We start from the raw sequence: 23510 nt of genomic DNA on the forward strand, positions 1-23510 counted from the left end.
AGAGTGAAACACTTAGCAAGTTACTTCAGTTAGAAAACGCTTTTCAAACATGCCCTTTTAAGATAACCTGTTTTAGTTTCTTTGGAGAAATTCTTTAAGTATTCAGGGAACATCTGTACTTAGAACATCTTTTTCTACCTGCATTAATGTTAAGAACTTAGCATGTTCTTGGGATTGTGATGTCATTAGTGTTCTCGGACTGCAGCCTGATGAGTCACTTCATTCTTCATTGCTAGCTTCTTGCTGTTGTCACGTCTTAAATGTTGTCTAACTTTTACTCTCCTGCTTTATGTCTGCATATTGACATACAAACCAATAATTTCTACCAGTTGATTTTCTGTTTGATTCTAAGAATTAAATTAGTTTTGATTTTTAGAAGAGAAATGAGTTTTTGTTTTTTTATCCATATTTTCCACTTAAATATTTTATTTTGATACTAATATTAAAATTAAGTTGGTGAAAGATTCAAGTTGGCAAATGTTTAAAGTTAAGTAATAGAATTTAACATTTTTTTCTGTTTTAAAGAAACTTGGTGAAGAAGAGGAGGAACTGTCTGAGCTTCAGCTTCGCCTTTTGGCTCTGCAGTCAGCTAGTAAGAAATGGCAGCAGAAGGAGCAGCAGGTGATGAAGGAGAGCAAAGAAAAACTGACCAAGACCAAAACCACGCAGCAAAAGGCAAAAGCCAGCACAAAAGCACACTCAACCAAGAAAGTGAGCACCACAGGTGATGAGTGTTCTTAAACTGTTTCAATTGAACATAATACCTTGTAGTATCTTGTAGTTTCTAGTTTTATTTTGGACTTTTTTTTAAAGAAAATTATTTTTTCTATAATAAAAATCAAAACAACATAAACCCAAACAAAGAATTGAAAGTCAAAACAAACTTAAAGAAAAACTAATCTCTCTCTCTCTCTCACACACACACACACACACACACACACACACACACACACACACACACACACACACGAGAGAGAGAGAGAGAGAGAGAGAGAGAGAGAGAGAGAGAGAGAGACAGAGACAGAGACAGAGACAGAGTCAGAGATACAGAGACAGAGACAGAGACAGAGAGAGAGACTAAACACCAAAAAAATTCACAAAACAATATGTAGGGGTTTGGGGAGGGGTGATAAGAGCATAACGTTAGGTAGGGAGGTAGATAGGATCAGAGAGGGGAAAGGGTATTATGAAAATGTATGAAAAATTTTTCTAAGTAAAAACATTTTATATTTTGCCCACATGTAAGTGAGTGAATCATGTCATGTTTGGTGCCTGAGGAGGCCTGAAGAGGCCATGCCAGCACCTGGAATTGGAGTTATGGATAGTTGTGAATGGAGAATTGAACCGGGGTCCTCTTGTTCTCAACCACTGAGCTATCTCTCCAGTCCTGTAATTCAGGAAGTTTAGAGTTTGGGAGATTACACATTCCTATTATAAATAGAATTCAGGGAGGACTGACTGTTAGTTAGCAATATAAAACACTGCTTAAGTTTTAACTTTTAGTTGGTAGATAACTGACATTCTGCTTTCATGGGAAGCTAAACAAGCATTACGGAAGCAGCAGACAAAGGCATGGAAGAAACTCCAGCAGCAAAAAGAACAGGAGAGACAGAAAGAAGAGGACCAGCGGAAACATGCTGAGGAAGAAGAGAGGAGGAAAAGAGAAGAAGAAATCAGAAAAATCAGAGACCTTTCAAATCAGGAAGAACAGTACAATCGATTCATGAAATTGGTTGGTGGGAAGAGGAGATCAAGAAGTAAAGTAAGAACTATAACATCAAAATGTGCAAAAGTTTTACAGTTAAAGTCATTCATTCATTTTTTTGAGGGTCAGAATATTTGCACCATAGTGCACACGTGGAGACCAGGGGACAACTTGCAGGAGTCAGTTTTATCATGTGGGTCATGGAGATTGAGCTCTGGTCATGTGGTTGGCAGTCACTGAGCCATCTTATTGGCTCAGAATGCTCGTCTGTAAGTGTTTTGTTAATATTATTTCAAAGGTCCAATTAGCTAAGGGAAACTAAGTATCTTATGTTTGATAGAGCTTCTATAGAAAGTCACTTTTCCCTTTGTGTTTGAGAGCATGAGTTGGGGGCATGTATACAGCATGTGTGTAGCATGCTCAGCCTTTTAGTATGTCTTCTCCAACCACTTTCTTTGTGGTTTTGTGTTTTTTGTAATTTTTTTAAATTTATAATTTTATTGCCCCTGGCTATTTTGTATTTCATCTTTATCATGTTTTGACCATTATTTTGTATGCTGACAATGACTGAGTAAATCATTTCCTTTTTGGGTGCTTTCAGGAGAAGTGCTACTGACCTAGTATTATTAACATCAACGATGTTTTTGGACTTTTGAACTTTAAGAATACACTCATGAGTATATTAACTAAATGTAGAGATTTTTGAAAAGTAAGGGTTCTTTAAGGAGACAGTCAAGGGGAAGCTTTCTTTAGGCAAGGATTATAATATTTATAACTAAGACTCTTACAAATAGAATATTTGTCTAGAGATAAGTATCGTATTATTTGTACTTTATTATCTCTGCCTGCATAGGTTTTTCTGGTTCTTGTCATGAATCTGGGAGTAAAACATAAGGTAGAAAAAGCATGGCATATAAACATGCCAATCGAGTCCATAGTTTTCGGATACAGTTGATTAATTTATAACTAAAATGTTGTTGACCTTTCAGTGTGTGAGTATTTACCTGTATGCTTGTCTGCGTACCACTTTCATGCCTGATGCCTGTGGAGGCTAGAAGAGGACATTGAGTCTTCTGGAGCTGTAGTTATAGACAGTTGTGAGCTGCCATGTGGGTGCTGGGAATTGGCCAATTTTCTTAACCACTCAGCCATTTCTGCAGCTCCTATTCTTTACTTAACAAAAAAGTCTGATAATGTCATTGTAATGATTAAATGACCGTATTCCTACAAATTTCAAGCCTAAACCATAATGATTGTAAGGATTTTGTAATCTGTTTTTGTTTTTTAGAGGAATCCAATTACTTTAATGGCTTAGACAATGGAGAAATTCATCTGTATAGATAATACATGACTGTCAAAGACATTTTCCAGATTTTATGCCATGGGAAAGTCTCAGAATCATAATGATTTGGGGTATTTGCCCCTAAAAGATAATTATCAACTCTTGTTATAAGAAATGTTTGCTCTATACTTAGTCTTCAGACCCTGACCTGAGGCGGTCCTTAGAAAAGCAGCCTGAGAGTGGAGGAGGCATCTATCAATATGATAACTATGAGGAAGTTGCTATGGATACTGACAGTGAGACCAGTTCTCCAGGTAGGAGCCAAAACATTGAAAAATTTTATAATCACAATTAAGCTACTCAAAACCTTCAAAAGTATATGATACTGTAAAAACTTAAACAGTAAATCTCTGTTGTATAGTTTTAACCTTTATTTTCAAGTGTGCTTTTCTAAAGAGGTTTAAATTAAAACTTAAGAAGTTTTCCTCTTAATTTATTTACCTTTATTTTATCTGCATTGGTATTTCACCTGCATGTGTGTCTATATGGAAGTGTCAGATCTTGGAGTTACCGACAGTTGTGAGTTGCCATGTGGATGTTGGGATTTGAACCCAGGTTCATCTGGAAGACCAGTCGGTGCCTTTGTCTGCTGAGCCATCTCTGTAGGTCTGAGGCTCTAAATTAAAAAGCTTTGTTTCAACTCTGTTAAGTATTTGATGTAAATGGTTTTATGAGTGTGGGATTAAAGCCATGAGGCACCATGCTCAGGCTTTTCTTGTTACTCAGACATGACTGACTGTCATTCTCTTAGTCATTTTAAACACCTGCGCCTGAGGCAGGACAAACTACAGATGATGTTTGAGGAGTTGGAGGACTTAGGAGATCCGATGATCAGTGTCACTTCTCCTTGTGATCATGTGAGGCCAAATCAAAACTAGAACTCTAGTTCCATGAATCTAGACTAGAGAGAAAACAAAAATATATGATTTATGTAATGTTTATCAAACCTGTTCATTTTTAAGGTATTGTTTTTTAGCTGATGTTAGATAATCTTACTTTATGTTCTTAACAATTCAAGGCTTCAGGAACTTGGAGGTCATTGCAATTTTAAACTCTTAACATTTTATTTTAAATCATTCATTCATTGTATATAAGTATGCCGTAGCTGTCTTCAGACACACCAGAAGAGGGCATCAGATCCCTTTATAGATGGTTGTGAGCCACCATGTGGTTGCTGGGATTTGAGCTCAGGACCGCTGGAAGAGCACTGAGCCATCTCTACATCCCACTATCAACATTATTAACTCCCCATAATCTGTAAAATAACTTAATTTATGTATTTAAAGAATTTTATAAAGTTTTATAGAGAAAATGTACTTTGAGATTTAACTTCTTTTCCCTTAGTATTTATCATGTCTCGTGCCTTCCTCTCCCTCTCCCCTTCCATCCCCATTTCTCTTCCTTCTGTGTTTCTGAGATAGGGCCTGCTGTATTGCCTAAGTTTCAGGTTTTCCTTAAACTTTTTGGGCAGGCCAGGTTGTCCTTGAAACTGAGTTCCCATTTTCTATTTTCCAAGTACTGAGACTGTAGGCATGTGTACCACATCTAGCTGGTACTCACATTTTTATGTAAGAACAGTGTAATTAGGATTAACATATACTCAGCTTTGGGCTGTGAATCAGCAGTTTGAAGGGCAGATGTCTCAGTATTGACTTGTAAGACAACCGGGAAAAGAAACATAAGCTAAACTGTGAAGGAGAATTCTGTTGTTCACATGTAGTGCATAGTTCTCACTCTTCGATCCATTTCAACTTCAAAACCATGTCCTTATTGTCCTTAGCACCATATTAAGGGGAGAATCAAGTCATGCTCCACCCTACCCCCCCCCCCCACCTCCCCAGGACTTTGGCAGGATTCAAAAGAATTTATTTTGTGAAAATTACATTTAAAAAAATGTGCCTTATTGTCTTGTTAGCACAGATAGGTTTTGCACCTGATAGTGAAGTAGGGAGAAAGTGTCTATTTTGTTTGAAACCAAGTTTCCCTCTGTAGCCCAGCTGCCCTTAGGTGGGGCATCCTCTTGGCTGAGGCCTGGGACTGTAGGCATATGGAACAATGCCTAACAGAATTTCTAGATGTTGAGGAATTAAATGCCAGCTTAAAGGAAACTTTTAACTTATTTAAAAACAATTTTATATGGTTCTAGAGGATGCATAGGACTTTAAGATTTATCATAAACTTATGAGCTCTAATTTCTACTCTAAGTGTATGTCTCCTCAAGCATACTGATACATTTACTATACTTCTGTCAGAACACTTCACTAAACTTGTTTGTGTCTTTTAAACAGCTCCTTCACCAGTACAACCACCGTTTTTCCCTGAGTGTTCACTGGGGTATTTTTCTTCAGCACCATCTGTTTCTTTGCCTCCACCAGCTCAGGTCTCAGTAAGTAAAAACTGAATGATTTCAAAAAATGACTGTGCATCTTCAAATGTGCTGGGAAACGGGCATGAATTGCTTGGTTTGATTCACTATTTAGAATTAATAGTTAGAAATATGTAGAATCAAACAGTTGATTGTTTAATGGTAGTTTTGTTTTTTTAATCTATAGCTAATTTTGATTTTATTGATTTCAGTTCTTTTTTGTGTCTCAAATAATTGCTACTCATAAAATTATACCAAAGTAGAATAGAAATTGCTGCTTTCGATTTTTATTGATTTTTTTTTTTTCCCCTTTTGTTTGTTTTTGGAGGCAGGGTCTACATAGCCCTGGACGTTGTAGAGCTAACTACATAGATCCCTGTGGCCTCAAACCCTGCTTCCCAAGTGTTAGAATTAAAGGCCTGCCCTGAAGTTTTGTTTCGTTTTTTTTGTTTTGTTTTGTTTTGTTTGAGATAAGGTTTCCCTGGGTAACAGTTCTGGAACTCACTTTCTAGCCCAGGCTGGCCTTAAACTCTCAGAGACACCCTTGCCTCTGCCTCTGGATTGCTGGGATTAAAGGCATGTGCTACCATGCTTGGCTTGAATCATTTTTTTATGAATTGACATTTAAATAGGATACTTAATCTTCTTCGAATAAGCATCATTATGTTTTAAAAGAAGCATATTATCGGGGTTGGGGATTTAGCTCAGTGGTAGAGTGCTTGCCTAGGAAGCGCAAGGCACTGGGTTCGGTCCCCAGCTCCGAAAATAAAAAGAACCAAAAAAAAAAAAAAAAGAAGCATATTATCTACAGAAATTAGATCTTTTTTGATTTTTAAAATGCATATGTTTATGTGTACACATGTGCATCAGTGTGTACATGCTACAAGCACACATGTGGAGATCACAGTACTACTTTGTTCCTCTTCTGCAACTTGGGTTGTAGGGACCTGCTTTGACCCATTCAGCCATTATTGCCAGCACTGATCTTTAAACATCTATACATCACCCTGTTTTTGTTTTGAGACAGGGTCTCACTTTGTTCCTCTGTGGCCTGTAACTTGATGTTTAGATGAGAATGGTGGCCTCAAAGATCAGCTGCTCTTGGGTTACTTGGGTTAAAGGTGCCTGCCGTAACTCGGGCCAGCAGCATCTCATTTAAAAATAAAAAAACAAATCATAAAGGTTCTGCAGTTATTTCTAGATTGCAAGGATCTAGAGAGTAAACAGTATCCCCCACTAGGTAAGAGAACTCGACCATCGAAAATTTTCTTGGTAAATGTTTGGTATCTTCTGGGGGAGTTTATGGTAAGGGAAATTGAAATGTTTTCTTTTAGGAATGAGGGGTGAATGAGCTAAAGTGTAGGGATTATCGGAAAGTCTTTGAAGCAAAAACATCTAAACTAAGGGATTGATAAAAATCCATTTCCCTCTATAGTCTCTAAGAAGCCATTTTTACAGGGTTCTAAGTGATGGTGGGCAGGTAGGTACTCCGAGGTCTTTCTCTTATCCATTTGATTTGTAATTTAATTTTAATGCTACATGAAAAGTTTTACTACTAAAATTTTTTAATTTGTTATTCTTTTGAAAATTTATCCCTAAGTGTGATAATACATGCCAGGGGATGGGAGGAGTAGGCAGGTGGTTCTCTAAGTTGGCTCTCAGTGGCCAGCCTGGTCTACATAGTGAGTTCCAGGCTAGTCAGGGCTGCACAGTGAGCCCTTGTCTACAAATACATACCTGCTTTAACTTAAATACATTACTGATTTTAGTTTTACTGTTTTGTTTTGTTTTTTTTTCCCCAAGTTGGGGACCGAACCCAGGGCCTTGTGCTTGCTAGGCAAGCGCTCTACCACTGAGCTAAATCCCCAACCCCAGTTTTACTGTTTTTTTTTTTTTTTTTTTTTTTAAAAATAACTTGATTTGATCTGAAGAGAATGACCTTGTCTAATTGAATTCTTCTACTGTCTAGAATTTTAATTGTAGATAGGGGCAGGAGCAGAGGTATCTATAATTACTGTGAAATTTATAATGTTTCAAAGGTTGTAATTGGAAAGGAACATTTTAATTGTTGAATATTAAATTCTGCACTAGCTTTGAGTTGTATATAATATTTACATCAGTATACATAGAACAACTAAATAAAAATTTACTTTTTCTGATTTAGTATTTCTTCAGAGATGTTTGAAGTTAATAAAATTTGAATTTAAATGATTTCTTCTTTAAAACCCAGTCTGTGCCGTCTCTGAGCCAGCCGTTTGGGGAAGGCCTGTGCGCGTCTCTCGACCCTCTACCTCCTCTTCCGCCTTTGCCACCTCTACCACCTGACGATCCAGAGCAGCCTCCAAAGCCCCCGTTTGCTGATGAAGAAGAGGAGGAAGAAATGCTCCTTCGAGAAGAACTACTTAAATCTCTAGCAAATAAAAGAGCTTTTAAGCCAGAGGTAATGTACCTCCTGCCCCTCTAGGTGGTGCCCTTGCGCCTAGCTTCAGGATGCTCTCGGCTGCCTCTCTCAGGGCTGCTGGGTTTTTCTCATGTTATTTTGCTCCAGATGTCTAAAGGTGACAGGCATGTCTTATTATTTGGAAATGTTCATCTTTTTCTTATTAGGAAACATCCAGTAATAGCGACCCACCTTCACCTCCAGTTCTGAACAATTCTCAGCCTTTGTCAAGAAGCAATCTATCAATAGTCAGTATTAATACAGTATCTCAGCCTAGGATACAGAATCCAAAGTTTCACAGAGGACCACGTCTTCCACGAACTGTGATCTCGGTAAAAACAAACATAAGACTTCATACTTTTATTCAAATAGCTTATTAGAATTATTTTTACTGTCCTGTCTCTACCACCTAGTTCATTTATATACAAAAATACTTGTATAATTATAAATGAAAAACTTTAAAGAAGTTTGAAGTAAGAGCAGTATGTTCCCTTGAAGATTGGTAGAATTTGGTGATGGTGTGTTTGAGGATGTGTTCTGCTCAGAGTGTCATAGTTATTCTTTGCTCTGCTCTTTTTAAAGAACTTAAATTGGTCCATTTTCAGCCTTTTCTGGTATCAATTTTAACAAATACCTAAAAATTCTTTGCTTTTTAAAAACGTTTTAATAGGACTGAGAATTGAACCTAGACCCTCCCCCACAACATGCAAGCATACTACCAAAGCACTATATCCCTAGCCTTTTCTCTTTTTTTTTAATTTGGGCATCTCACTAAGTTACACAGGCAGGCCTTGGCCTTCAGACTAGTAGGAATTGCACCAAGCCACCTGGCTCATTTTTTAAATAACTTTTTCATATTTTCAACCAGAGATCATACTGTAATGGAAGATTTACTTAGGATGTTCATTAAGGAGTTGATCTGAGTCAGGTGGCATATAGTTATTGGAAGCTTGAGTTTGAATTCTACTTGGGCTGTGTAAATGAGTCTGGCACTAAAAACAAGAACTGGGGATGTGGCTTGGTGAGAGTGATTTCCTGAATACATATAAAGCTCTGGGTTCAGTCCCCAGCACTAGAAGATAAAGGTTGCAATGAAACTTTTACAAATCTTATTTCCTAATGACTTTAAAAGAAAATAAATAGAGGAAAGTCAAGCTGAAATCTTTCCTTTGATAGGATGACTAACTTTGGTCAATCACCCTGTATTTGTAGTCAGTCTACAAAGTTTGTAAATGATCTCGTTGAGTTAATTCAGATGGCAGCATATTTCTTTATAGAAAGGAAAAAATTATTGAAGTGATTATTGTAATGTCTGGAAAATGTAGATGTGCTTCATGCTTGGATTATAACCCGTATTGGGGATAATAGAGTGTAATCAGAAGATGCTACCACATACTATGTGGAGCTGTTATTTTTGTGTGTTGATATAGAAACAGTCTAAAAAAGTATGTGAAGCTATACACTTAATATTCAAGGAATAATGAAAAGAATTGAAATACTCTTCCCGGGGAGCTGGAGAGAGCTTGCTCAGTGGTAAAGAGTACTTGCTATTGCCCTGGGTTCAGCCCCCAGCCCCGAAAAAAAAAAGAAAAAAGAAGAAAGAAAAGAAAAGAAAAAAAAAAAGAGTACTTGCTATTTCTGTAATGAGTTTGGGTTGTAGCACCTATGTTATGCTGCTCAAAACAGCTCTAACTGTTCTGACCTCCAAGGCCACCTGCTGCACACACATGTGCCATACACACAGATACATTTTTTTTTGAAGATTTCTTTATTTTATGTATGAGTGCTCTGTTTGTATGTATGCCTGCATGTATGCCTGCATGCCAGAAGAGAGCATCAGATTCTATTATAAATGGTTGTGAGCCACCATGTTGTTGTGGGGGATTGAACTCAGGACCTCAGGAAGAAGAGACAGTGAGTGCTCTTAAAGCCCCCAGACACTTTTTTTTTTTAAAATGAAAACAAAGAAATGCATTTATTACCATGGTTAACAAATACATTGCTTTTGTAGCTTCCAAAACATAAATCAGTGGTTGTAACCCTGAATGATTCAGATGATAGTGAGTCTGATGGAGAAGCTTCCAAGTCAACCAGTAGTGTCTTTGGTGGCTTAGAGTCCATGATCAAAGAAGCAAGACGAACTGCAGAGGTAATGAGCTATAATTAATGTTGAAAGACAGTTGGTGTATTAGCCATCATCGAAGTTAATTTTGTTTCTGAAAACATTAGACCATAGAGTTCAGGCATTTTAAGTACAATGGTTTGTGGAAACAGTATTTGTGCTTTTGACACTTATGTAGTGAAGTCCCTGTTGATGAGGTAGATTTTACTGTTTCAAAATTGCCTTTGTGTTTCTAGTTACTCACTTTCAGAATAGTAAAGTGGGTTCATTTGTGTACAGGGGAAACTAAATGTTGTTCAGCATTATATTATATTAACTAAAACACCAGTTTTCAATAAAAAAAACTATAGTGTTTAAGCCCTTTCAGGGTGTTTTCTATTTCAGCAGTTTAAGGAATAGCTTTGCCTAGGTAGATTATGTAATTGGGTAGTTGACAACTGGCCTGTTTAGTTTTTCAAAAGAAGAGTGAGGATAAGACTTTAAATGCTTTCTTTTAAATTAAATTAAATTAAATTTTATTATTTTTTTTTTAGCAAGCTTCAAAACCCAAAGTACCTCCAAAATCTGAAAAAGAAAATGACCCCCTGCGAACACCTGAAGCTTTGCCTGAAGAAAAGAAGATTGAGTATAGATTGTTAAAGGAAGAGATTGCTAAGTAAGTCAGTCTTATGTGATTCACTTGAGGGTAGTTTCTGCTAAAGTTTCTTTTGCCTATATAAGCCAGGACTCTGAATTTATCCTAGTTATCGAGTTAATGTTATGGTTTATACAGAGGGAGTCAGTCATCCGTTACCCTAAATGCAGTGAGGCACTGAGGTACAGACAGCTTAGGGAGCACACAAGAGCCGTGGTGTTAGTTCTGAGTGCAAACGGCAAGTCCATATACTGGTTATACAGTCAGTGTCATTAACATGTCTCACAAAAGTGTATTTTAAAGAAAATGCTTTTGGTTTACTCTTTGGCCTAATTCCTCTCTCAATTTAGTCGTGAGAAACAACGTTTGATCAAATCAGATCAACTGAAGACAAGTTCATCGTCCCCAGCAAACTCAGATGTGGAAATGGATGGGATTGGTAGAATTGCAATGGTTACTAAGCAAGTTGCAGATGCAGAAGCAAAGCTTAAAAAACACAAGTGAGTTTTATTCAGTGTCTGATTAAATATGTGCCTAGATTGGGAGATGTATATCTATCTATATTTATATTTGTATATGTCATTCGTAACTACTATAGGATTACAATTTTTCCCGCCACAGGTCTCACCACTCCTGATCAGTGGCAAACATGTACCATCCCCTCCTCCCTAGGGTCTTAAAATCCTCATACAGGGATGAGTTAGGTGTGGAAACAGAGTGTGGATGTGGCACGGGAGGTGCTTGGCAACTCCTGGATCACAGATTCTTACACCTGCTAGAACTATAGCAGTTATTCGTTCTACTGACTCATACATTTATGCAGAGGAATTTAATTAATATTTTAATAAGAGACACCAAGACATTTAAGGAAGGTTGTCACACTGAAGCTTATCCATTGCTAAAATTGTTTGTGAATTTCCTCATTTTATAACCTTAAGAACTTTGAGTTTGTTTAGAATATCGTCAATTTTTTAGATGACCCTTTTTTTTAGAACGTCTTCATTGTAAAACATATTTTTGTCTTTTAAGAGAAAGCACATTTCTATAACTTATATTGAGCGGTGTGTGTGCGCGTGCATGTGTTTGTTTATTTTTGAGGCGTGTGTAGCCCTAGCTGAACTGGAACTTGATGTTTAGTAGACAAGGCTGGCTTCAAATTTGTGGCAGTCCTCCTGCCTCTGCTTCCGGAGTGTTGGAATTAGAGGTATGTTCTACTACCCAATGTACTTCTATTACTGAAAGTGGACTTGATTGTTGGAAATAGTTACTATCTGGTCTAATGAGTAATGTTCATGCTATCTGTACTCCCTAAATTAACTCTTAGAATTGTCTATATTTAAATAGCATCATAACTTTTTAAAGGCAAGCTTTTAAATAGTCATCTGGAGGTCCTTAAGGAAAAGGAATACATCTTCATAGCCCCATTTCTAACGTTTCAGACCCTAGGCCTTCTTTTTGTGAATCATGAAAATTAATGTAATTGTGATTTTTTTTTTTTTTTAAAAGCACCAGGAGCACTGTAAAACTCATGGTCTTTCCTTCTGAACAAGATGGTAGACATTAAGTATTCTGAGCATAATATATATATATTTGGAGGTGTTTAAGTTTTGGATGTTTCTCTTCTGCTAAACTATATTTTTTAACATGTAGAATTTGTCTTCAGTTGTATCTTTCAAATTATATGCATTTAAGATAATTCTTTTTTTTTTTTTTTTTTCCTTTTCTTTTTTTCGGAGCTGGGGACCGAACCCAGGGCCTTGCGCTTGCTAGGCAAGCGCTCTACCACTGAGCTAAATCCCCAACCCCAAGATAATTCTTGAAATACATTATTGTTAATAATTTAAATTTTTCTGTTTTGATGGTGTTAGTCTGCTAGTTCTAGAAAAAAAATAAGAATTTTGTTATTTACCACTCAGGATTCTCTTGATTAAAGATGAATCAGTTTTAAAAAATCTAGTATTGCAAGAAGCCAAGAAGAAAGAGTCTGTTCGAAATGCTGAAGCAAAAATTACAAAACTTACAGAACAACTTCAGGCAGCAGAGAAAATCCTCAGTGTTAACAGGATGTTTTTGAAGAAGCTCCAAGAACAAGTAATGCTCTTTTCTTAAAAATTAAATATTGTAGTCTGATGTTTACTGTGTTTTTAAAAAGTGTTGCTTTTTAGGTTTTTGTGTGTGTGTGTGTGTGTGTGTGTGTGTGTGTGTGTGTGTGTGTGTGTGTCTGTGTGTCTGTGTGTGTCTGTGTCTGGTGTCTGCCATATGAAGTCAGGCAGGCATTGGATTCTCTGGAGCTGGAGTTAGAGGGAATTGTCAGCCTTCTGGGACTGAACTGCTGGGAGCTGAACTCCAGTCCTCTGGAAAATCAGTAAACTGTTGAGCTGTTTCTCCAAACCTAGTACTATATATTTACACAGGCTGCTTTTGTTGTTTGCTTGCCTGTTTATTTTTGTTTTTCCTCTAAAACAAAGGGAGAAAAATTGAACCTAAGCCATCAGCATACATGTAACTATGGTCTTTTATTGAGACATACTATTAGGATATTTTTACTTTGAGTTGAATACCTCCAAAGCTGTTGTGTTTGAGAGGATATTTCAGAAGATTTTAACTTATGCTTTCTATTTTCAGATTCACAGAGTTCAACAGCGTGTTACCATTAAGAAAGCTTTGACTCTGAAGTATGGAGAAGAGCTTGCTCGGGCCAAGGCGGTGGCTAGTAAAGAACTAGGGAAACGCAAACTGGAGCAAGATCGCCTTGGAGTAAGTTGCCTGTGGGAGAATGTTTGGAAAGCAGAGCTTTTATTTTTTTAATGGTACTTCTAATTCCAACTTTGGTTCAACTTCAGAGAGAACAGATTATATTATTATTCAATCTGTATAATCTAGAGTTTGTTTTTAAATGAGTCTTATATTTTGGATGCTTTTAAAATTTATTTTGTGTTGGTTTTAGTTTTTGTTGGTCACAGATTAACTTGCAAATGTGTGTTGACTTACTAAATTGTTTCACTCTCGTTGTCAGTTTGGTTTTATAGTGTTGGTATAGTATTCTAGTGATACCACACTTATCTTGTAAGCAATCGTGTATGATTGCATAAAACGATATAAAATATTTACTTTTCTCCTACAGCCAAACAAAATGATGAGACTGGATAATTCTCCAGTATCAAGTCCAAGGAAGCATTCAGCAGAGTTAATTGCTATGGAAAAAAGACGATTACAAAAGCTAGAATATGAATATGCCTTGAAAATTCAAAAGTTAAAAGAAGCCCGAGCCCTCAAAGCAAAGGAACAACAAAACCTTGTTCCCGTTGTGGAAGAGGAACCTGAGTTTTCTTTACCTCAACCCTCCCTTCATGATCTGACACAGGATAAATTAACCTTGGACACAGAAGAAAATGACGCTGATGATGAAGTTTTGTCAGGTTCAAACAGAGAACGAAGAAGATCCTTCCTGGAGTCCAATTCTTTCACTAAACCCAACCTTAAGCACACTGACACACCTAACAAAGAGTGTGTAAACAAACTCAGTAAGAGTACTGTAGAAAAGCCAGAACTTTTTCTAGGGTTAAAAATAGGGGAATTACAAAAATTATATTCAAAAGCTGACAGCTTAAAACAGTTGATTTTAAAAACTACCACAGGTATTACAGAAAACATTTTGCGTGGTCAGGTAAGTGGCATTTCATATTTTCTATGAAATGTAGAGTTTGTTTAATGCCTCACTTGTGTTTGGAATTATTGTGGTTTCGGTTGTTCTTTTGCAGGAGATCTCTGTGGATGTGGATTTTGTTACAGCACAGAGTAAAACAACAGAAGTGAAGCCATGTCCATTTAGACCTTACCAGAGCCCTCTTCTAGTCTTTAAATCCTACAGGTATAGAAGAGATAGTTACCCTGGCTCCTAATGCTTTCTCTTAAATCTGTCTTAATAAAAGCAGTTGAATTATGGTCACTGGAAAACAAGTATAGGAGAAAAAACTGTGAATTGCTGTTGTCCTCCAATCCTATCAAAAAGGAAGTCTTAGCATGTTCTATGGGTTCAAATTCTAGGTTTCTGTTAAGTATTTTAGGAACAGAGTCTTGTGAAAATTTTTATTTATTCATTGATTTGTAAGTATTTTTCAAGATAAAATCTCAGTCCTCAGCTCTGGCTGAAATGGAACTTGCTTTGTTAGCCTCAAACTTAAAGTAATCCTCAGCCCTCTGTCTCCCAGGCGCTAAGATGATAGGTGTGTGCTGCCCTTCCTGGTCAGGGACGATTTTTTTTTTTCTTTTATTTTTTTCGGAGCTGGGGACCGAACCCAGGGCCTTGCGCTTGCTAGGCAAGCGCTCTACCACTGAGCTAAATCCCCAAGCCCTCAGGGACGATTTTTAATGTGAGCACTCTTCATTTGTTGTTGACCAGCCTCTGTGGTGTTGACCTAGATGTTCTTAGGTGGCTAGTGTCCCACCACATTTTCAGAATGCTAGATGTTGTGACTGCTGAGTGGGTGTGGTTTTATGCCAGCGTTGCAGAGCACTTACTAGGTAGGGCAGCCTCATAGCCTGGCATTCATACAGGCTGTGTAATGTGGACAAATGCCAGTGGACAGCATTTTATTGTGTGGTGGGGACAAAGGTGTTAGAATATAGTAGTATTTATATATTTTTCTATATTATAGGTAGTTTTAAAGTTTGTTTGTTTACTTGTACTTGAAATTGAACTTAGGGCCTTATACATGCTAGGCAGGTGCTCTACCTCTGAATGCTTCCCAAGTCTGGTGTGGGGTTTTTTGTTTTGTTGTTTTTAAATGAGATGGAGACCTCCTGTGTTAGCTCTGCTTTCTTTGAACTCAGCCCCCCAAATGCTGAGAAACAGTTGTGCACCGCCTCACTCGGAACATGATGTCTCTCATTTGCCCATCACAAAAGCAGCTCATTTCTGTTACTTGTATGATGGCTGTTCTAGTTACTTTTAGTGTTGCTTTGATTAGAAAGCAGGTAAAGAACTCTTAACTGAGAAAGAAAAATTTAAGATGTCTAGTTTTCTATCCATCTGCCTAACAAGCCTATCCATTCTTTCTGTAGATTTAGTCCTTACTACCGAACCAAGGAAAAACTTCCCCTAAGTTCAGTGTCGTACAGCAATATGATTGAGCCAGATCAGTGTTTCTGCCGTTTTGACTTAACAGGGACATGTAATGATGATGATTGTCAGTGGTGAGTAGTATTTATTCGGAAGAAATTTCTAGAGAAAGCCACATTTCCTTGATTTTGGAAAGCACACAGTTATCTTTTGTGCTCTTGTTTTATTTTAGGCAGCATGTACAAGACTATACACTTAGCCGGAAACAGTTGTTCCAGGACATTCTGTCATATAATCTATCCTTGATTGGCTGTTCAGAGACCAGCACTGATGAGGAAATTGCTTCTGCAACAGGTTTGTAAAGAGTTCGTATTGAACTTAGGGAATTTAAAATGATCACACACAGCTTATGGTATTTTAAACAACTAATAATTTAATACATACCCATGACACTTACTAGATCTGCCTTATCGAAAACAGCAGTCACTGACCACTAATCTGCCTCTAAAGGGAAGTTTAAATGAAGGCACACTTAATTTACTAGTCACACTCCAATGGTGAGTGCTGGCCAGTAGCTCTGACAGCAGAGAGAGGTTTAACACATCATTGCTGTTATAGAAAGTGTTTTAGTCATTTAAGTGGTTTAGCTAAGAAGAAAATATATAACATTTGTGTGATATTTTACTGTTAATTCTAGCGTAGCCTCTTGATTTCCTTTGCTGGTTTCAAAAGCTTGGGACTAAGAGTCAATATGGGTTTAGCCTCTTAAATCCTGTAGTGAAGTAAAAAATAATAAAATTTGATGTAGAAATCCTGGATTACTAGCAAACACTTGTACACTGCTGTTGTTGAATTTCTCCACAGATTTTGGTGCCAAATAATAAGTCTTTTGGATTTAAGGAATTAACATTTACTAGTTTTTTAAAAACATCACTATTCACTGAAATTACTTTGTCTTTCTTCATTTTGGATTCTACTTTTACTTAATAATGTAGTTCATTTTAGTTTCTGAACTGCTAACCCTAGTTTATATTATGGTATGGTGGGAAGGATTTGTCAGAGTAATTAAGCTAACCATAGGTTTTCCTTTTTTTTTTTTGGAGCCGGGGACCGAACCCAGAGCCTTGTGCTTGCTAGGCAAGTGCTCTACCACTGAGCTAAATCCCAAAGCCCAGGTTTTCCTTTTTGATAGGTTATAGATGGTACTGACTGGTACTATACATAGTTTAAGTCTTACTCTTTCCTTTGTAATCTCTCACTAGCACAGTTATTGCAGCCACATTTTCATAATGAATATAGTATCCTTATTACTTTCAGAAAAATATGTTGAAAAACTTTTTGGAGTAAACAAAGACCGAATGTCAATGGACCAGATGGCTGTTCTCCTTGTTAGCAATGTTAATGAAAGTAAAGGTCATAGTAAGTATGTATGTATGTATATATGTGCATATGTGTACATGTGTGTTTCTCATTTCTGTATGACTGCAGGCTAACATTATGTTCTTAAAGTGAATGTTGTCTTTTCCTACCATGATCAAATAACTGTAGCTCTTTTAAAGTCTTTAAAACAATAAAAAAAATACTAGTTACATAAATTAACAATCTTCTATCTCTGTTAGCACCTCCATTTACGACTTACAAAGATAAAAGAAAATGGAAGCCCAAGTTTTGTAGAAAACCTGCATCAGAGAATAGCTGCAGTAGTGACGACGAGCAGTCTACAGGACCAATTAAGTATGGTAAGTCACGCCATTTGAGATCTAGGATTATTCAGTTGTGTTCTCGCCGTCAGGATGCTGACGGTTTTAGCCTAGTTTATAAATGCATTTTCTTAAACTTGTATCATTGGTATTTTTCACTGTCCTAAATGTGATGCCCTTCGTGTTTTCAGTAATATTCATTTCAATATTCATTGTGCAGAATTGATCCTGACATTGCAGGGTGTTTTCATTACTGTTCTTTGCCCAATAAAAGGGAGGAACACTCTTTAATAAGTATGATGCCTCATGTATTTGCAAACATGCTTTGGTGGGGTGAACACAGCCTCAGTTGGAAATCACTGCTTTGCCTGTGTCCTTGACAGCACATGATGATGATGATGATGATGATGATGATGATGATGATGATGATGATGATGATGATGATGACAACAGCAACAACAACAACAACATCATTATTGCTTTATTTTGGAGTCTATTTTCTGACATGCAGTAAATGTGTGTGTGTGTCTGTGTGTGTGTGTGTGTGTGTGTCTGTGTGTTTGTTGAGTACATCTTTCATTATTTCTAGTTTTCACTATTTGTGGATTAATAATGAGGTCTAGGTAGACTCATAGATAATATGTTTGTGTAATAGTTCTGTAGTTGAGATGTAGAAGAAATATTTTGTAAATTTTAACTTAATATATGGTTTTCCTCCCCTTCTCCTCCTCCCTCAGGCCAAAGTCTCATGTAGCCAAGGCTGGCCTTGAACACCTAATCCTCCTGCCTCTACTTACAGAGTGTTGAGTTTATAGGCGTGCACCACCATATCTGCATTTTAACTTTTAGTTCAGTTTTTCAATTATCAGTGAATTATAAGTGAATTATCACTTAAACTTAACATAATTAGCATTATAAACTTAGTATGGTTTACCAGCACACCATACTTCTAGTTTATTAGCTGAGTCCTATTTATTCTTATTTTCCTTATGCTTGAAATATTTTTTTCTTCTAGAAGTGTCTAGGTTTGGATGGTTAATTATCTGACACTTTTACTTTAGAGCTGAAAAGTCACTTGATTACCTGTCATTACCTGCAATGTTTAGGGATGTTTAGAATCTTTAGGGATGAGAACAAAGTTTTTTCCTTGAGTGGTTGAAGATAGAAAATTAATGGTATTTGTTCTTACAGCCTTCCGACCAGAGAACCAAATAAATGTTCCAGCTCTGGACACTGTTGTCACTCCAGACGATGTTAGGTATTTTACCAGTGAAACTGATGACATTGCTAACTTAGAAGCAAGTGTACTCGAAAATCCATCACATGTACAGCTTTGGCTCAAGCTTGCATACAAGTACTTGAATCAAAATGAGGGGTAGGTCGCTTCAAATTATTATGAAATATTTATATCTTTATGTCACCTGTGGTCATTAGGTTTATATCTTTACTCATTATTTTACTTCACCAATGGTCATCAGGTTTTCTTACTATTATCAATGGGGTCTTTTGTTTTTGAGGCAGGGTCTCACTGTAACAGAGGCTAGCCTGAGCCTCACTTGGTGGCCCACGCAGCCATGCTTCAGACTTCCTGGTGCTGACATTGCGTGTGTGGGCCACCACGCCTGGTTCAGTGCTTTACTTTTTTGAAGCAGGGTCTCATGTAATGTTGATTGGTGTACCTGCTGTATAGTTGAGGGTGCCCTTGAGCAGGGCCTCCTCTTTTTACTTCCCAGATACTGAAATTAGAGGGAGATTTTGTCATACTTGGTTTTTTTCCCTTTTTCTCTTTCTTTCTTTCTTTTTTTTTGAAAAGTTAAAAATTCCTTAATTTTTTATTCCTGGTACCACTACCACAATTTACAGGGCAATATACCTGATGTAATGAAAAGAAAAAGAAAAAGGTAAAGCTACAACAGATAAAAGACCTCAGAATGTACATCTAATTGATACTCATTCCATTAGTCAGTGGCTGCACTTTTGTAAACTGTGGCTGTGAGCATCCTGAACAAGAGGGGCTTCCTGTTTAAGCCGCAGTGACTTCTCTGACCATGGATCACCGTTCCTTCTATGGCAGATTTTACAGTTCCTCTAATGCATCTGGGACGACTGTCTCAAAGTAACTGCAGCTTTCCTGACAACTCCTCGCTCTCTCTCCTGCTGAGAACCGTAGCCGTTTGTTTCTGTTTTATTTTAAAACCTTCTGTCACCATGTCCACCACTTCCACCTCCAGATCCATAGCCACCACCATAGACTGCCTGAGCTTCTTCCACCCAAACTGCCCCCATCATGGATCCATAATTAGATTGTTGCTGTCCACTATAATTTCCAAAGTCATTATAGTTCCCACCACCCCCATAGCTACCTCCGTCAATATTTCCTCCTTCATTATAACCATCATGTCCTCCACCACCACCAGATCCATCACCTTGGTTTCCATATCCTGGTCCACCACCTCCATAACCTCCTCTACTACTTAACCAGGACCACCACCATAGTTGCCACCATCACCTCCAAATCCATGATGTCTACCACCTCTACCTCCGTACCTGCCCCTACTGCCTTCACCTCTACCACCATAGCCTCCTCTTCCACCAAAGTTTCCTCCTTGACCAAAGTTTCCTCCTCGTCCCATAAAGTTGCCAGATCCACCTTCACGTCCTCTCTGTGACCCAGCAGACTGCAGCTCTTGTTTAGAAAGGGCCTTTTCCACTCCACAATTATGCCCATTAATAGTATGGTATTTCTGAACAACAATTTTTTTTCATCTTTATTAACTTGAGTATTTCTTATTTACATTTCGATTGTTATTCCCTTTCCTGGTTTCCAGGCCAACATCCTCCTCCTCCCTCCCTTCTACATGGGTGTTCCCTCCCCATCCTCCCCCCCATTACTGCCCTCCCCCCCAACAATCACGTTCACTGGGGGTTCAGTCTTGGCAGGACCCAGGGCTTCCCCTTCCACTGGTGCTCTTACTAGGCTATTCATTGCTACCTATGCGGTTGGAGCCCAGGGTCAGTCCATGTATAGTATTTGGGTAGTGGCTTAGTCCCTGGAAGCTCTGGTTGGTTGGCATTGTTGTTCATATGGGGTCTCAAGCCCCTTCAAGCTTTTTCAGTCCTTTCTGATTCCTTGAACGGGGGTCCCGTTCTCAGTTCAGTGGTTTGCTGCTGGCATTCGCCTATGTATTTGCTGTATTCTGACTGTGTCTCTCAGGAGAGATCTACATCCGCTGAACAACAATTTTATCAACTGTGTCATAATCATCAAAGTTAGAAAAGCAAATCCTCTCTTTTTGCACTCTGCCTGTCTTCTATAACTTCTATGGTTTCAATCTTGCCATACTTTTCAAAGTAGTCTCATTATATTCTTCTGTATCCTATTTAATACCAACAACAAAAATTTTCTTCACCATTAAGTGGGCACCAGGCTTTACAGAATCCTCTCTAGAAACAGCTCTCTCTGGTTCCACCACATGTCCATCAACCTTGTGTGGCCAAGCACACATTGCAGCATCCACTTCTTCCACACAAGAGTAGGTCACAAAGCCAAAGCCTCTGACATGTTTTGTTTGAGGATCTCTCATTACCACACAGTCTGTAAGTGTGCCCCATTTCTCAGAATGTTCTCTTAAGCTATCATCTGTGGTTTTGAAGCTCAGACCACCAATAATCAGCTTCCTCAGCTGCTCTGGTTCCTTTGGATCGTGGCCCTCCATTTTGAGACCAGACTCACCTCTTCCAACTTGAGTTCAATATGGGACCAAGAGGAAGACCATACTTGGTTTTGAGTCCCTCCCTAGTTTACTTCTTGACAAAGCCAAAAGTATTCTATTGTTGTGAACCTAGTAGAAAAGTTTTTAAGAGTAGGACTTCCTTTTGTGTTTATGGCTCAGTGGATAAGAGGTGGTAAATTATACTGAAGTTTGATGTACATGGGTTACATCTTTAATCCTAGCAGTTGGATTTCTGTGAGATTTAGGCCAGCCTGGTCTATGTAGTGAGTTCTTTCTAGGCCAGCCAAAGCTACATAGTGAAACCCTCTCTCAAAATCCAAAAAGGGGGTGAAAATGTTAGTAAAATTATGGTGAAGATGGGAAAGTTAAATTTTAGGTTAATTTGTGATGGAGATTTAAGTTTATTTTAGCCATTTTAAAATTCTGATGGAAGTGGTCTATTTTCCATGGGTGGTTAAGTAATATATTTCACAGCTAGTAGTTTCTGCTACAAATTTCATACTCTTCTGCTTTTTAATAGTAAAGAGCAAGCTAGAAATAATCTTTATAATATAAATTTAAAGTATAATAGTTTCTTTTATTAAAAAGCAGTCTCCTGGGAAAGACCTATCTTAAAACTTAGTATAAAACCTGTTAAATAAAGCAACAGCAGCAGAGTGTTGAGAAACCACACATACCTGAAAAGGGTCTTTTTTAACTTGTTTATGTGTCATTTCCATGGGGGTAAGTTACAGTGCTTTCTTGTCTGACTCATTGAGTAAAGGACAAAAGAACTATACATTACTCTATGAGTAGGTTCTTGAAAGAATTATCTTCTTTAAGAGATAGCAAGCCTTAGAGCTGAAAAGAACTATTATATTGAAAGCTTTGATATTTTATGTTGGCAGTAGCTGGCCTTGAGAGAGAGAGTTGTTTAACTTTCCTGTTTTCAAACAGTATAAATCATAAAAGGTATTGCTGAGTATGAACGTGTAGAACACATTTGAAGTCGATAATTAAAATACTTTTATTATACTAGGTTTTTATCTGTGGTAAATGCTTACAGAGAATATCTACTTTAAAAGAAATTATTTAGTCTATGGGAGATCGGGACCTTTTGGCTTTGACAGATATGATTTAAAATCCCAATTAAATACTTTGTATCATAGTGATCTTGGCTTCTTGTAGGTTCTAGTAGAAAGTAGATTGTTAGTTTGGTTTATTTGATTAGCCTGCTTAGATGTTAAGTGTTTGAGTGTTTTACACTGCTGGTGTTGAGCCTGGTGCCATGTGTCTGCTGAGCATGTGCTGTTACACTGAACTGCAGCCCGAGCTGCTCAGCCTCTTACAGTGAACACTGCATTTTCTTTTAAACATACAGATTGTGCTCAGAATCTTTGGATTCTGCTTTAAATGTACTGGCTCGAGCTTTGGAAAACAATAAAGACAATCCAGAAATTTGGTGTCATTACCTCAGATTGTTCTCAAAAAGAGGGACCAAGGAGGAGGTGCAGGAAATGTGTGAAACGGCTGTTGAGTATGCTCCTGACTATCAAAGCTTTTGTACTGTAAGTAGAAAAGATGTCAGCCATGTGGTTGATGTATGCTATGGTCATCATTCCTTGGGGCCATCTTAATAATTGGTAGGTAGCTTAATAGACTATATACTTTATCACTGCGTAGATTGATGTCTCCAATTCTCAGGTTCCTGTCACTTCTCTATAGGGATAGATTTTTGAATATACAAGAGAAATATTTAAAGAAGACATGATTGGGTTGTTAAGTATATTAATTAAAGAAAGTTATTAGAAAAATTGTTATATAGTTTCTATTTGGACAAAGTTAAGGGAGTTTCAGAAACATGAAAAATTTTATTCTTTTAAATTTCCTTGGTTGTGAAAAATTATGATTGCTAGAATTTTTAAAAATCTCTGTTTATGAAAATAAGTTTTACTTGTAATTTCTGCTAGTACTGGACTTTTCTTTGAGAGAATAGTTTTCTTATCCAAACTTAAATAGATCTGTGAAATAGACTCATGTTTGTTAATTTCTGAACTTCTGTCTACTGAACTCAGGAACCATTAAATTCAGGTAACGCCTGATGAACGCGTTATCAGTTGTCTTGTTTGTTTGTTTCAAAATCAGCAGGGGTTTAAAACTAGATCCTTATAAATGATAAGACCCACATCACCACTGAGTAATATCTCTAGTCCATAAACAGATTTATCAAAGTTACTTTGTTTACTTTGAGATAGGATTTCCTGTGTTGGTTAGGTTGTGGCAAACTCCTGGCTTTAAAGTAACCCTTCTTCCTCAGTATTATGGGGCCAGCATGCCTCAGATCTGAAACTCAAAGCTTGGGATAACATATTGCCTCTTAATACATGCATTGATTACTTATACCTGTCATAGTTTTGGATAGCAAAG

The 23510-nt window shown here is 37.4% G+C and overlaps 1 protein-coding gene and 1 pseudogene across 2 annotated transcripts in view; one reads left to right on the forward strand and one right to left on the reverse strand.

Moving 5' to 3' along the window:
* Zfc3h1 (zinc finger C3H1-type containing) overlaps window positions 1–23510 on the forward strand; it is a 54884-nt gene that overhangs the window by 17105 nt on the left and 14269 nt on the right. For both annotated transcript variants that reach the window (XM_032912529.1, XM_032912533.1), the window contains exons 4-22: window positions 526–724; window positions 1539–1762; window positions 3181–3301; window positions 5336–5433; window positions 7643–7852; window positions 8020–8184; window positions 9864–10001; window positions 10508–10629; window positions 10959–11108; window positions 12525–12699; window positions 13234–13365; window positions 13733–14275; window positions 14370–14479; window positions 15673–15804; window positions 15903–16024; window positions 16988–17089; window positions 17290–17409; window positions 18562–18745; window positions 22465–22651. In XM_032912529.1, the coding sequence (XP_032768420.1) occupies window positions 526–724; window positions 1539–1762; window positions 3181–3301; window positions 5336–5433; window positions 7643–7852; window positions 8020–8184; window positions 9864–10001; window positions 10508–10629; window positions 10959–11108; window positions 12525–12699; window positions 13234–13365; window positions 13733–14275; window positions 14370–14479; window positions 15673–15804; window positions 15903–16024; window positions 16988–17089; window positions 17290–17409; window positions 18562–18745; window positions 22465–22651 (3234 nt within the window). The remainder of the gene's footprint in view (window positions 1–525; window positions 725–1538; window positions 1763–3180; window positions 3302–5335; window positions 5434–7642; window positions 7853–8019; window positions 8185–9863; window positions 10002–10507; window positions 10630–10958; window positions 11109–12524; window positions 12700–13233; window positions 13366–13732; window positions 14276–14369; window positions 14480–15672; window positions 15805–15902; window positions 16025–16987; window positions 17090–17289; window positions 17410–18561; window positions 18746–22464; window positions 22652–23510) is intronic.
* Window positions 19561–21086, reverse strand: LOC116909073 (annotated as a pseudogene).

The sequence above is a fragment of the Rattus rattus genome, chromosome 1, assembly GCF_011064425.1.
Source record: "Rattus rattus isolate New Zealand chromosome 1, Rrattus_CSIRO_v1, whole genome shotgun sequence".
Taxonomy (NCBI): domain Eukaryota; kingdom Metazoa; phylum Chordata; class Mammalia; order Rodentia; family Muridae; genus Rattus; species Rattus rattus.